We start from the raw sequence: 14763 nt of genomic DNA on the forward strand, positions 1-14763 counted from the left end.
CACATTTTGATACACCTATCCAGTGTATGTAACAATAGAAACACACTTGAATACACCTATCCAGTGTATGTAACAATAGAAACACATTTTGATACACCTATCCAGTGTATGTAACAATAGAAACACATTTTGACACACCTATTCAGTGTATGTAACAATAGAAACACATTTCATTTTGATACACCTATCCAGTGTATGTAACAATAAAATCACTTTTGATACACCTATCCAGTGTATGTAACAATAGAAACACATTTTGATACACCTATCCAGTGTATGTAACAATAGAAACACATTTTGATACACCTATCCAGTGTATGTAACAATAAAATCACTTTTGATACACCTATCCAGTGTATGTAACAATAGAAACACATTTTGATACACCTATCCAGTGTATGTAACAATAGAAACACATTTTGACATACCTATCCAGTGTATGTAACAATAGAAACACATTTTGACACACCTATCCAGTGTATGTAACAATAGAAACACATTTTAATACACCTATCCAGTGTATGTAACAATAAAATCACTTTTGTAGATTTTTTGCACCAAGATTTCAGTTTGACACTGTTTGACATTTGTAAAGATGTGTTGCTACCACTGGGATTGAACACGCAACCCTTGGAGCTGGAGCTCGCCGATCTCCCATCCATAACACCCTAGCATGCTGCAAGCCTACTTAATGGGAATGGCGCTCACCGTTGCCCCTAGTGGCTGGTTTTGAAGGCATCCCCTGACGTCCTGGCGACCTGAACGAATGTCAAATATCGCCTTGGATTTCGAGTGAGAACTGGGCTTTGACCTGGTATCTACCGCTGAAAGAGGGGAGGGGACCGTAGATGAGAGGATGGGTACGGAGAAGAGAAAGAAAAGAGGGGGTTGAGAGGTTAAGAAAGAAGACGGACTCTGACAGGTTCTATTGAAACTGAAGCTGCCGTGACTCCCTCCCCTCTCTCCATTAGTGTGTGTTTTTATACCAAAATGTGAGGGGGTGTGAATATGATTATTTTTGAATATTCAAAAGGATCTGTGGTGTCTGCTAGTGTGTTACTGTTTGTATGCCTGTGTGTGCGCGTCTGTGTGTGTGTGTGCCTGTTAGCTGAAAAAGGCTTGGTGTCTCTCTGAGGAGTCCTAGGCCCCCTGTGTTCCTGAGGCCCTCCACACAGCACAATACACTTCGCCTGTCCCTTTGTCTTAGCGCTGTTAACCCTTCATTTGCTGTCACTCTCAGCCATTTGCCCAGCACAAAGACACGCACGCACACGCTCTCGCGCGCTCTCGCGCACGCACACACACACAACCTGGGCACTGCAGCTCTCGCATTGACAGCCCTGACAGGGGACACTCGTCACATATCAACAGTATGTTGTCTGATGGCAGTTGCTTAACACGCTGATAATGCAGATTGAGGCCTGGAGGAGTCTCAGCATACGTCCCAGCGCTGTGCTGGGCTCCTTCATTAAGACAGGAAATGCTCATTCCTCTATCACGCTGTGTGTGTGTGTGTGTTTTGTTTCTCTGTAGTTGCACCATATTCTAGCAACCTATTTCATTTGTTTGTATGTGGGAATTTGATTCTGTGTGTGTGTGTGTTTGTGTGTAAACTGTGCTCTAATTTAAGTTTAGATTCCTGCTGGGTTGTGTGTTTGATCTGGGTGAGCTCCAGTGGAGAGCGCTCCACAGGCCAACCACGGACGCGTGACCTACATACCACGCTAGCACCTCATTGGCTGGCCACGAGAGCACTCTCCACGCTGTAGTGGCGTCCCATGCTCAGAGGGGGGAGCTCTAGGACCGAAACAGGCAGCGGTCGCGACTCTCTTCCTAAACACACTTAGAGCAAGGGCGGGGAGGGGAATGTGTGTGTAAGTGGGTGTGGGTGTGTAATAGGGAGCGAGAGGTAAGGGGTGAGGGTTGCGTTGGAAGGGGTAGGCGTGCAAAATGAAAAGAAAAAGCTATTTCACCTTTCACAACTGCCGCCCCCCTTTTTCTGTTCTGTAAAGGAGAGACATTTCCCCCCCATCTTCTCTCTCCTTCGTTTTCTCGCTCGCTCTTGGTCTTTCTGTGCAGGCTATGCTCTCTGTCTCCCACCAACGACCCCACTGGCCACCCGACTAGCAGCAAGTGGAGGATGGAGGGATGGAGGGATGAGTGGTGAGTCGGTGGGGGACAGTGTGGTATGGTTTGGTTTGAAGAGGACTGCCACCATTAGCGTATTCCTTTTCTCCTGACTGATGCCCTTTCAATGAGAGAATTTAATAAAGATGTACCTTATCAAGGCAGACCGATAACAGCAAGTGTCACCACTAATTCTGTACAATACTCTCCAAAGCAGATTAGTCTGAATGTGTGTGTGTGCTCACGTGCGTGCGTGTGCATGTGTGTGTGGGTCTGTGTGTGTCTCGGGTGTGCATGTGTTCATGAATATGTGTGTGCGTAAGGAGGTGTGTGTGAAGCATTGCTCCGGCAAATGTCTTCCCTGATATCATCAGTATGGAATCAGCTGTCTAGCAGACGGCCGTACAAAGCACCCACTAGTGCTAATCACTGCAACCTCCCTAACACACCAGCTAACCTGCACCCTGCACCCTCACCCTCCATCAACTAACCAATAAACGACTTAGGGAAGGGGGATGTCGGTGGGGGTTACAAGTGCCATGCATTGTCATCATCATAGCACCTGGGCTTTGAAGCACATATGCTGGCTCCTTAAAAACGTATAGATGAGGAACAAACGCAATTAAATCCTTCCTCCGTCCATGGCTTCTCACCACTGGCCCGACATCATTAACGCAGCGCTGACATATCAGATGACTTTCAGCTTTCATCTGGCTGCTAGAGGAGAGGAGAAGAGGGAGGGGCACAGGGCCGGGCTATTGAACCTCCCCACTCTCCGCCCCCACCATCTATGTTAAGTCCCTGGTTTAATAGCATGTGGGAACAGGATGTGGACGTTAGCCCGTTAGCTCTCCGAGGTAAGCGTGTATTGCAGGCGTTTACCCTTCCCTAATCTGCCGCCATTAAAGACAACAGACAATGCCCACCTGAGAGTGGGCTCTGGAGATGTTGGGCTTCTCAAAGACCATTTTCCCATCCTATATGTCTCTATTATACACTGGGCCTAGGCTTTCATAAGCATTCGTCTGTTTGATGAACAGTGGAGGGACATGGGTGGGTGGGCTTGTAGATGTTGGGTGTGGTATTTCTCCCATGTAGTAGGTTTGGCTCTTATTGTGCCGAATGGACTGACAGACTACTGTCTCTCTAGCTGTCAGTTATTCTACCATGATGAGAAACGTGGAGGGTTTACTGTAGGATGTTGTGTATGCAGTGCATGTGTTGGTTGCATTCATTTAATTGTATATGTATGGTGATAGTGTATCTGTATGGTGATAGTGTATCTGTATCTTGATAGTGTATCTGTATGGTGATAGTGTATATGTACCTTGATAGTGTATCTGTATCTTGATAGTGTATCTGTATGGTAATAGTGTATATGTATCTTGATAGTGTATATGTATCTTGATAGTGTATATGTATCTTGATAGTGTATCTGTATGGTTGATAGTGTATCTGAATGTTGATAGTGTATCTGTGTGGTGATAGTGTATCTGTATCTTGGTAGTGTATCTGTATGGTGATAGTGTATCTGTGATAGTGTGTCTGTATGGTGATAGTGTATCTGTATGGTGATAGTGTATCTGTATGGTGATAGTGTATCTGTATGGTGATAGTGTATATGTATGGTGATAGTGTATCTGTATGGGGATAGTGTATATGTATCTTGATAGTGTATCTGTATGGTTATAATGTATATGTATCTTGATAGTGTATATATACATTTATAGTGTATCTGTATCTTGATAGTGAATCTGTGTCATGATAGTGTATCTGTATGGTGATAGTGTATATGTATGGTGATAGTGTATCTGTATGGTGATAGTGTATCTGTGATAGTGTATCTGTATGGTGATAGTGTATCTGTGATAGTGTATCTGTATGGTGATAGTGTATCTGTATGTTGATAGTGTATATGTATGGTGATAGTGTATCTGTATGGTGATAGTGTATCTGTATGGTGATAGTGTATCTGTATGGTGATAGTGTATCTGTATGTTGATAGTGTATCTGTATGGTGATAGTGTATCTGTATGGTGATAGTGTATCTGTATGGTGATAGTGTATCTGTATGGTGATAGTGTATATGTATGGTGATAGTGTATCTGTATATTGATAGTGAATCTGTGTCTTGATAGTGTATCTGTATGGTGATAGTGTATATGTATGGTGATAGTGTATCTGTATCTTGATAGTGTATCTGTATGGTGATAGTGTATATGTATGGTGATAGTGTATCTGTATGGTGATAGTGTATCTGTATGTTGATAGTGTATATGTATGGTGATAGTGTATCTGTATATTGATAGTGTATCTGTATGTTGATAGTGTATATATGTATGGTGATAGTGTATCTGTATGGTGATAGTGTATCTGTATGGTGATAGTGTATCTGTATATTGATAGTGAATCTGTGTCTTGATAGTGTATATGTATGGTGATAGTGTATCTGTATGTTGATAGTGTATCTGTATGTTGATAGTGTATCTGTATGGTGATAGTGTATATGTATGGTGATAGTGTATATGTATGGTGATAGTGTATCTGTATGGTGATAGTGTATCTGTATGGTGATAGTGTATCTGTATATTGATAGTGAATCTGTGTCTTGATAGTGTATCTGTATGGTGATAGTGTATCTGTATGTTGATAGTGTATATATGTATGGTGATAGTGTATCTGTATGGTGATAGTGTATCTGTATGTTGATAGTGTATATGTATGGTGATAGTGTATCTGTATGGTGATAGTGTATCTGTATGGTGATAGTGTATCTGTATGGTGATAGTGTATCTGTATGGTGATAGTGTATCTGTATGTTGATAGTGTATCTGTATGGTGATAGTGTATCTGTATGGTGATAGTGTATCTGTATGGTGATAGTGTATCTGTATGGTGATAGTGTATATGTATGGTGATAGTGTATCTGTATATTGATAGTGAATCTGTGTCTTGATAGTGTATCTGTATGGTGATAGTGTATATGTATGGTGATAGTGTATCTGTATGGTGATAGTGTATCTGTATGGTGATAGTGTATCTGTATGGTGATAGTGTATCTGTATGTTGATAGTGTATATGTATGGTGATAGTGTATCTGTATATTGATAGTGTATCTGTATCTTGATAGTGTATCTGTATGTTGATAGTGTATATATGTATGGTGATAGTGTATCTGTATGGTGATAGTGTATCTGTATGGTGATAGTGTATCTGTATATTGATAGTGAATCTGTGTCTTGATAGTGTATATGTATGGTGATAGTGTATCTGTATGTTGATAGTGTATCTGTATGTTGATAGTGTATCTGTATGGTGATAGTGTATATGTATGGTGATAGTGTATATGTATGGTGATAGTGTATCTGTATGGTTATAGTGTATCTGTATGGTGATAGTGTATCTGTATATTGATAGTGAATCTGTGTCTTGATAGTGTATCTGTATGGTGATAGTGTATCTGTATGTTGATAGTGTATATATGTATGGTGATAGTGTATCTGTATGGTGATAGTGTATATATGTATGGTGATAGTGTATCTGTATGGTGATAGTGTATCTGTATGGTGATAGTGTATCTGTATATTGATAGTGAATCTGTGTCTTGATAGTGTATCTGTATGGTGATAGTGTATCTGTATGGTGATAGTGTATCTGTATGGTGATAGTGTATCTGTATGGTGATAGCGTATCTGTATGGTGATAGTGTATCTGTATGGTGATAGTGTATCTGTATGGTGATAGTGTATCTGTATGTTGATAGTGTATATATGTATGGTGATAGTGTATCTGTATGGTGATATTGTATATATGTATGGTGATAGTGTATCTGTATGGTGATAGTGTATCTGTATGGTGATAGTGTATCTGTATATTGATAGTGAATCTGTGTCTTGATAGTGTATCTGTATGGTGATAGTGTATCTGTATGTTGATAGTGTATCTGTATGTTGATAGTGTATCTGTATGGTGATAGTGTATCTGTATGGTGATAGTGTATCTGTTTGTTGATAGTGTATCTGTATGGTGATAGTGTATCTGTATGGTGATAGTGTATCTGTATGGTGATAGTGTATCTGTATGTTGATAGTGTATATGTATGGTGACAGTGTATCTGTATCTTGGTTGTGTATCTGTGCAAATATTCCATTCTGTGTATGTCTTTTCTTTAGCCTTAAGTCTTGATCCACCAGTGTTCAGATGTTAACATGGTTTCCTCTACTTCACCCCTCTGCCAAGCCCAGTAATGGTGCTCTGTAGTGTGTTGGGTATGTCAGCTGTTTTAAGGTGAGGCGAGAAGAGGGAGCGGGCAGGACTTATGCATACTAATGGGGGAGGAGGAACTGGACTAATGGGTCTTAATGGGCTTGGGGGTACACACACTGACCTCTCCTCAAGTGGTGCCACTCCACTCTACTCAACTCCTGCAGCCCCTACACCCCCATAGCTCACCCTCAACACACACATAGCAGCGAGGGGGCAACTAGGAGGAGCGGAAGGGTTAGAGAGAACTGCAGAGAGAGAGGGGAGAGAGGAGGATGCGGAAGGGTTAGAGAGAACTGCAGAGAGAGAGGGGAGAGAGGAGGATGCGGAAGGGTTAGAGAGAACTGCAGAGAGAGAGGGGAGAGAGGAGGATGCGGAAGCTGTTAGCATTCCATTTTTATTATGACATTTCACAGTCATCCGATTTAATGTCCCCTGACCGGATTGTCCGTCCTGCAGACGGTGGGGATGAAATGTTATTTGGAGCGTTGATAAAAGGTGAGGCTCCTCCGAGATGACAGCGAGTCATAAGGCCCGGCGCGCTGACATTCATTTTCACCACAACAGAGATGGAATAAGACGTCACGGTGACAAGCTGTCAGTCAAGCCAGGGGCCCCGCCATATTACCATCCCCTCCTCCCCCTTACTCACCCTAGCCACATGCTACCCCCCTCTACCCCCACCTCCCCAGCCAATCCCTGCTGGCGGGTAGGAGGTTGGGGGGGGTGGATCCTCTTCAGTAATGGGGCTAGGCTGAACCCAGATATATAGAGAGCGAGAGCCTCGTCAGCTTGGTAGCTGGGAGGATGGAGGGTGAGAAAATATATTCTACAGCCTTTCATTAAAAAAATAAAGAGGCCTCATCTCCTGAGCTTTTCAATCTATCTGCCTGTCTATTGAGTGGGCCTGAAAAGGCAGCCACGCAAATCAGAAATTCCTCTGCTATGGAAATGTTCCGGCTTCACAAATCAGCCATGTTTTTTTCTCTCTCTCTCTTTTAGTCCGTCCCCAATAATCACAAATAACAAGCTGTCATATCTTCAGAGAAATCATGTATTAAACTTATGTGGAAAGGGTTTTTTTCTCCCTCTCCTTCCTCTCCTCTCATCTTTTTTCGAAGGCTTTTCAACAATAATATCGCTGGAAACAGGCAGAGGCTGATAGAGTTTATAATAAATTAAGTCTGTAGCCTCGCCCTGACTCCAAAATGTAAATTATAATTACTCCTCTGGGTATGTAAGGGGTTATTGCCAGAGAGAGAAATAAATTGAAGTGAAGTGCGTTTTCACTGCTTTTAAGACACGCCAGCATGTCTCTCAGTACGGCCTCAGTGCATGTCTTTGTGTGTGTGTGTGTGTGTGTGTGTCAGATTGTGTGTGTTTGTGTGAATGCTTATGCCGTGACACACACACATTGACCTCCTCAGCTCTGTTCTTTATCTGTGCTGCCTGCCTGTCTGACCTGTGTGAAGTGACAATGATGCTGGTGCTAACATGGAGATATGTGTTTTCATTGAGTGTGGAAAAGGTCACAGAGAGAGTGGAGGTGTGTGTGTGTGTGTGTGTGTGTGTGTGTGTGTGTGTGTGTGTGTGTGTGTGTGTGTGTGTGTGTGTGTGTGTGTGTGTGTGTGTGTGTGTGTGTGTGTGTGTGTGTGTGTGTACCAGTATGGCCAGTAAATAAGTGATGGTGCCCAGTAACTATCACATCACTGCCTGAGTACCAGTCATGCCTCAGTGGGAGTGGCTGAGCTCTGCAATATCTCTATTATCAGTAAATGGTGTTTCTCACTCTTTCTCTCGCTCTTTCGTTCGCTCTGTATCTCGCTCTCGCTGTTTCTCTCGCCCTCTGCCTCTGTGTCTCTCTCTCTCTCTCTCTCTCTCTCTCTCTCTCTCGCTCTGTTCACACAAAATAGAGAAGGTAATGATATTATTCTGACACGTGTGTCAAAATAAAAAAAGAGACAGAGAGGGGGGAAACATTGACTGGCTTGACAATAAAAGGACATCTTGCCAGTTCAACTCCCCTTGATGTGACCGTTTGAATGTCAGTGGTGAATTGCTGAACTCAAAAAGGGTTACGCTAAGCTTAATGTACTCAATGTACTCTTCACCCCTGACCTCTGACCTCTATCCTGCAGAGTGTGCTGAGGTCGTTCCACAACCTGAAAGATGTGGGTATGGTCCAGGTGAAGGTCATCAGAGCAGAGAGGCTGATGGCAGCAGACGTCACAGGTAAGTCAACTAAAACTCCTTCAATTGACGTGAAGACCTTCTTCTCGGCTATCAAGAGCGAAGCATTTTAGTAAATCTGTCGCTTAAAAACACACCTGCTTGTCTGTTAGTTTCTACCAAATTGAATCCTCCCATGTCAAGTGTATAAAACATCAATCCATCAATGTAGTTGTAATTGACAATGGCCAACAAGAACCCATCGAGACAGTATCTAGACTACAGAACATCTGGTTTCTTCTGGATTTAATTCATATAGGGGAGAAGCTTCATTTAAACCTCCAAGTCTCCAAAATATTTCTCTGACATCCTAGTTTCTCCATTAATTCACACTTTTAATAAGGTCTACAGTGGACAGGCCTACTTTACTGTTTCACAGTGTGTGTTATCTAGTTGAAGGGAAGTGGGAGGGAGTTAGCTTGGCCTTATTCAGGGGCGAGGACCCACACACATTAGCAGCTAGAGCCACGCTCCTCCATTTCCTTGTTGGAGATAGCGAAGCGGCAGTAACAAGGGCTAATGGCTCTGCCTTTTGTTTTTTTTTACCAGAGAAACAAATGGGAATCCCTCCGCTATGTGCTGCTGACCTCAATACAGAACTCATATCTCAGTCTGGGTTTTACCGTAGCTATTCTACAGTTAAGTATTCAGCCACTTTCAGCCCAGAACTTCTGCAGAAATGTGTTTCTTGTGTAATGATGGACAAATATGGCCTACGGTAGGGAAGTGCATAGGATAGCCATCAAACCGTTTAGTCCAACAGAAGTGCAATGCCTCAAATGTCCTTTGAGTGAAGTTTGTGTGTCCTCTTTTCATGCATTGTACTCCGGTGGTGTTGTCAGTGTGAGCATTTGTGGAAAGCTAGGCACTGTCAAGTATCACCATTTCGAGGCTCTCCCTCTCTCTCTCTCTCTCTCTCCTCTCCACCCTTAATTTAACAGTATCACCCCTATCCAGATGGTACATACCCTCCACTAATCCCACCCTCACAGATTGTTCAGCCGATCGACCACCCCATCTCTCAGATGGTTTGCTCCATCCTCTAGCCCCACCCTCTCAGATGGTCAGGTCCACCACACTGACCTGCTAACCTTGCCCGGCTGTTCCAGTGTGTGTTTGTTTTTGTGTGTGCGTGTGGTGTTCCCAAGGGAAGGAGAGGGAAAGAGAGAGAGAGACCATGAGAGACCATGAGAGAGAGTCCATGAGAACGAGAGAGAGAGAGACCATGAGAATGAGAGAGAGACCATAAGTGAGAGAGAGACCATGAGAGAGAGAGACCATGAGAACCAGAGAGAGAGAGACCATAAGTGAGAGAGAGACCATAAGTGAGAGAGAGACCATAAGTGAGAGAGATACCATAAGTGAGAGAGAGACCATGTGTGAGAGAGAGACCATAAGAGAGACCACGAGAGAGAGAGACCATGAGAGCGAGATAGAGAGAGAGAACTTGAGAGAGAGGCCATGAGCGAGAGAGAGAGAGACCATGAGAGAGAGAGAGACCATGAGAGAGAGAGAAACCATGAGAGAGAGACAGAGACAGAGACCATGAGAGAGAGACCATGAGGGACAGAGAGAGCATGAGTGAGAGAGACACTTTTGTATATTATTTACCTCACTTCTTTGGCAATGTTAACACATGTTTCCCCGCCAATAAAGCCCTTTGAATTGAATTGAGACAGTGAGAGGCAGTTGTTTTCCATTCCACTCCTATTCACACCCACTCTCTCAATTCTATAACATTTGAGGGGCTTTATTGGCATGGGAAACATACGTTTACATTGCCAAAGCAAGTGAAATAGGTCATAAACAAAAGTGAAATAAGCAATACAAAATTAGCATTACACTCAGAAAAGTTCCAAAATAATAAAGTCATTTCAAATGTCATATTATGTCTATATACAATGATGTGCAAATAATGATGTGCAAATAGTTCAACTACAAAAGGGAACATAAATAAACATAAATATAGGTTGTATTTACAATGGTGTTTGTTCTTCACTGGTTGCCCTTTTCTTGTGGCAACAAGTCACAAATCTTGCTGTGGTATTTCACCCAGTAGATATGGGAGTTTATCAAAATGTGTTTTTTTTCGAATTCTTTGTGGGTCTGTGTAATATGAGGGAAATATGTGTCTCTAATATGGTCAAAGATTTGTCAGGAAGTTAGGAAGTGCATCTCAGTTTCCACCACAGCCCGTCTGCTCTTGATAGGCAGGTCTGTCTACGGCAGCCTTTCTCAATAGCAAGGCTATGCTCACTGAGTCTGTACATAGCCAAAGATTTCCTTAAGTTTGGGTCAGTCACAGTGGTCAGGTATTCTGCCACTGTGGACTCTTTGTTTAGGGCCAAATAGCATTATAGTTTGCTCTGTTTTTTTTATTAATTATTTCCAATGTGTCAAGTAATTATCTTTTTGTGATCGATTTGTTTGGGTCTAATTGCATTGCTGTTTGTGAACAGAGCCCCAGGACCAGCTTGCTTAGGGGACTCTACTCCAGGTTCATCTCTCTGTAGGTGATGCCTTTGTTATGGAAGGTTTGGGAATCGCTTCCTTTTTGGTGGTTGTTGAATTGAACGTCTCTATTCTGGATTTTGATAATTAGTGGTTATCAGCCTAATTCTGCTCTGCATGCATTATTTGGTGTTTTACATTGTACACAAGAGCATATTTTTGCAGAATTCTGCAGGCGGAGTCTCAATTTGGTGTTCGTTCTATTTTGTGAATTCTTGGTTGGTTAGCGGACCCCAGACCTCACAACCATAAAGGGCAATGGGTTCTGTAACTGATTCAAGTATTTTTAACCAGATCCTAATTGGTATGTCAAATGTTATGTTCCTTTTGACGGCATAGAAGGCCCTTCTTTCTCTCTCTCTCTCTCTCTCTCTCTCTCTGTCAGGAAGTCTGTCCCATCGCTACTCTAATTGTCGTGTTTACATGGAGCACCTCTACTCCAGCCCAGTAGAATAACAATCCCAGTTGGAGAGGTGCTCTGACCCGTGTGAGCACCGCCCGTGCTGTTCCAGCCTTTCAGAGACACACAGGGTCTTCCCAGTGAAGGAGGCATATGCACATCAATTTACTGCATCAGTATAAGAGGAACTTTGTTTATTCTCGGAGGATCAATCTTTGTAATGGTATTTGGTGTACAGTAAAAACGTGCATTGAGCTGAGGCGTCGATATTACAGCAGGGGCGGCAGGGTAGCCTAGTGGTTAGAGCGTTGGACTAGTAACCGAAAGGTTCCAAGTTCAAATCCCCGAGCTGACAAGGTACAAAGCTGTCGTTCTGCAGGCAGTTAACCCACTGTTCCTAGGCCGTCATTGAAAATAAGAATTTGTTCTTAACTGACTTGCCTAGTTAAATAAAGGTTAAACAAAAATAATAATAATACTATGTAACAGATTTGTTGATGACACTTATCAACACTTTGCAAGGGTAGTCATAGGGATGTAGTGATGGCAGGTATGTGTTGAGACTCTCCAACACTGTAGCATAAAGCATGCTGCTTTCAATGTCTCTAAAAAAAGGAACTCAGTCTTGCCTCCTGGAAGACAAGGGCATCACCTCAGTTCCACTGCTTTGCTTAGCTCAGTTTAACACGCTTATCTAACTGGTGCCTGAAATTAGTTTGAAGCTCTCGCCGTGAACCCAGCACCGGTATGGAAAATGAACCCGGGGAGGAGCTCCGGTTGGCCATTTACCTGGACCGTCAAAGTAGCCCTCCAAACCTGAGCGTGTAATTGGCTGAGACAGCCGCCTCTGGTGCTCTCCATTAAGGTGAAAGTTCATCACCAGCGACAACCGCTGGCAGCCACATTGCCTGCATATTATTAAAGGACCGTTAGAGGGGGATATATTTTCTCTTCTTCAAAACATTTCAATCGTTTTCAGTGATTGGATTTCGGTTCATTGCAGCTCATTCGAGAGTAATATCTTGTATATTCTAGTGACCACACAAATAGCATGAACAACTGGTTGTTGGTGCAGTAATTTAGGAAGATGTAATATATTGTTCAGAATTTAGAAAAGGAATCCCCAAAAAACATAAAACAGCAGAACTTTATACTCAACACTCCCCAGTGTTTTCTGAATTGCATATGGAAATTCACAATATTACTTGAACAAAGTATAGAGCATGTGAAAAGGGTGAACCCACTCGAATAACTGATAGGGAATTATTCCGTTTATAATGATGTTGCATGGTAGAAGTTGAGTGTCGATATCAACTTGACGCGTACCGGCAGATCAATACGTGCCACAAATAGATGCGGGAGGCCACACCTACGGCTCCGCATTGATCACCGTGACATTTGTTTAGCTCTCCAACAAAATGTTCTGCCCTTGTCACAACATTGGAAGAAACTCACAGGAATCAATGGAGCCTGTCCCCGACGCGCCGCCTCAATGGGGAATTGATGCGTGAACCCAAAATTCAGCCTCTCCTTCAACCCCATTTTGTTCTGTTATTAACTTAATTATTAAAAGCAACCCGCACACTCTTGGAAGTGATTTTATTTCACGTTACGCTCTTGGGGAATTTGAATGGGATATGTTTCTCTCTCCCTGACCTAGCTTTTAAGAGTGATCTTCTTGAACAAACAGCAAAAGTGTTCCCAACAGTTCTGGTAAAAGTATAGATCAAAGCTGGAATTAAGAGTTTGTCGGGGGGGGGGCAGTCCTTTACAAAGAAACAGTAACATGTATTTCCATACACAAACACAGAATATATAGGACATTGGCTGGGATTAGTACAGTATGCTACTCTCTGGAGAAGTGTCCAACCAATACGTCTCTATTTCATGGCTTTCAAATTGTGTGTTTTTCTTTCAACTCCAAAACTTTCTGGAGTCTTTCCCTTGATAGTGGAGAATTACGTAAAGACAAAATATTCTGCCAAATGTGACTTTTGTTCATGCGGCTGAGGATGTATCTCCCGCACGGCTATCATCTCCATGGTGTCTTGGCGTCATGCTACTCGTTGAATGGGGGATTATGTCAGCCGGTCTTTCTTCTTTGAACACCGCAGCTCAGTCAGGTGTAAGAACACGGACTATCCAGTAGCAGCTCACTTTGTCGAGGCTAACCATCCCATGTCCTCCCTCAAATACACAGGCGTCGAGCCTGCTGCTCTACCAAGGAGAGGAAGGTAACATGGAGATCCTACTTCGACGAAAGGAGGCTTACAGGATGTCCTCTCTGAAAACATTGACCCCTAGTGATCTGAATGTGGACTTTGATCTCGGGCCCTTCTTATGAACAAATCTTTGTTTTATGAACAAGCCTTATAAATGTATATATTCTTTCTACAGCTTGTTAGCGTACACCTAACGTGTTCCCCCTGTTGATGATGCTCATTATACATTAAGGTTGAACCCAAAGATTACATGTAGCAAATATGAAATGAAATACAAAAGAATGATGTGGATTTGAAGTAAACAATAATGTATGTTGATGCTAATATGAGGTACAATATTCCATTTTGTTTCTATATGATAACAATAGCGTAATATATTTAATATGCCATAAACTATTTATTTGTTTACATCTTTTGTTTTTGAACAGTTTCACAAATTCATTTGAATTGACTTATCTTTATGACACACCCCCCACTGTTGTCGTTGGTTGCACTAAATTGCACTGTTTTGTCTACATAACCTGGTTCAAGTGTTCATGACATTACCCCGAGGAAGGCACAGTGGTGCCGAAACGTTGGTAAATACCCATGAAATTGCTGGGTGTTTATATATGGAGTGTGTGACTCTCTTTATTTTGATAGTCTTTCTTAAACACGCTGCCATCACATGATTTGGCTTTAGTATACAATATAATGTCTGTCCGAAATAGCAGAGCCAGTATTATAAGGGATAACACATTGCGTAGATCATGTGTAGATAACGTCAATCTTTCTGTGATTAGTGAAATGACATCAGTGTGTTTCTCTTGCGCTGTCTCGTCCGTCTCTTACTAAACTCCCTAGCTCCTCTCCCCCCTCCCTGCCTCTTCTCAGTCTCATCCCTGTCAGACAAGATGTCTTCTCTCTCTCTCTCTCTCTCTCTCTCTCCATTGCCCCAGGCAGAGTTTCCGTAGTGCTTATCAGTGTCCGAGCGCTAAGGATCCTTGTAGCAGGGCCGGTGATTTAGTATAG

General features: G+C 42.7%; 1 protein-coding gene across 9 annotated transcripts in view; it reads left to right on the top strand.

Moving 5' to 3' along the window:
* Positions 1–14763, top strand: part of mctp1a (multiple C2 domains, transmembrane 1a) — a 198645-nt gene that overhangs the window by 124805 nt on the left and 59077 nt on the right. For all 9 annotated transcript variants that reach the window (XR_006084697.1, XM_042330679.1, XM_042330683.1 and 6 more), the window contains one exon: positions 8529–8622. Coding sequence is in view for 8 of the 9 variants with exons in the window: in XM_042330679.1 (XP_042186613.1) it covers positions 8529–8622 (94 nt within the window). In the remaining variant the exon portion in view is untranslated. The remainder of the gene's footprint in view (positions 1–8528; positions 8623–14763) is intronic.

Source organism: Oncorhynchus tshawytscha, linkage group LG12 (genome assembly GCF_018296145.1).
Source record: "Oncorhynchus tshawytscha isolate Ot180627B linkage group LG12, Otsh_v2.0, whole genome shotgun sequence".
Lineage (NCBI taxonomy): Eukaryota > Metazoa > Chordata > Actinopteri > Salmoniformes > Salmonidae > Oncorhynchus > Oncorhynchus tshawytscha.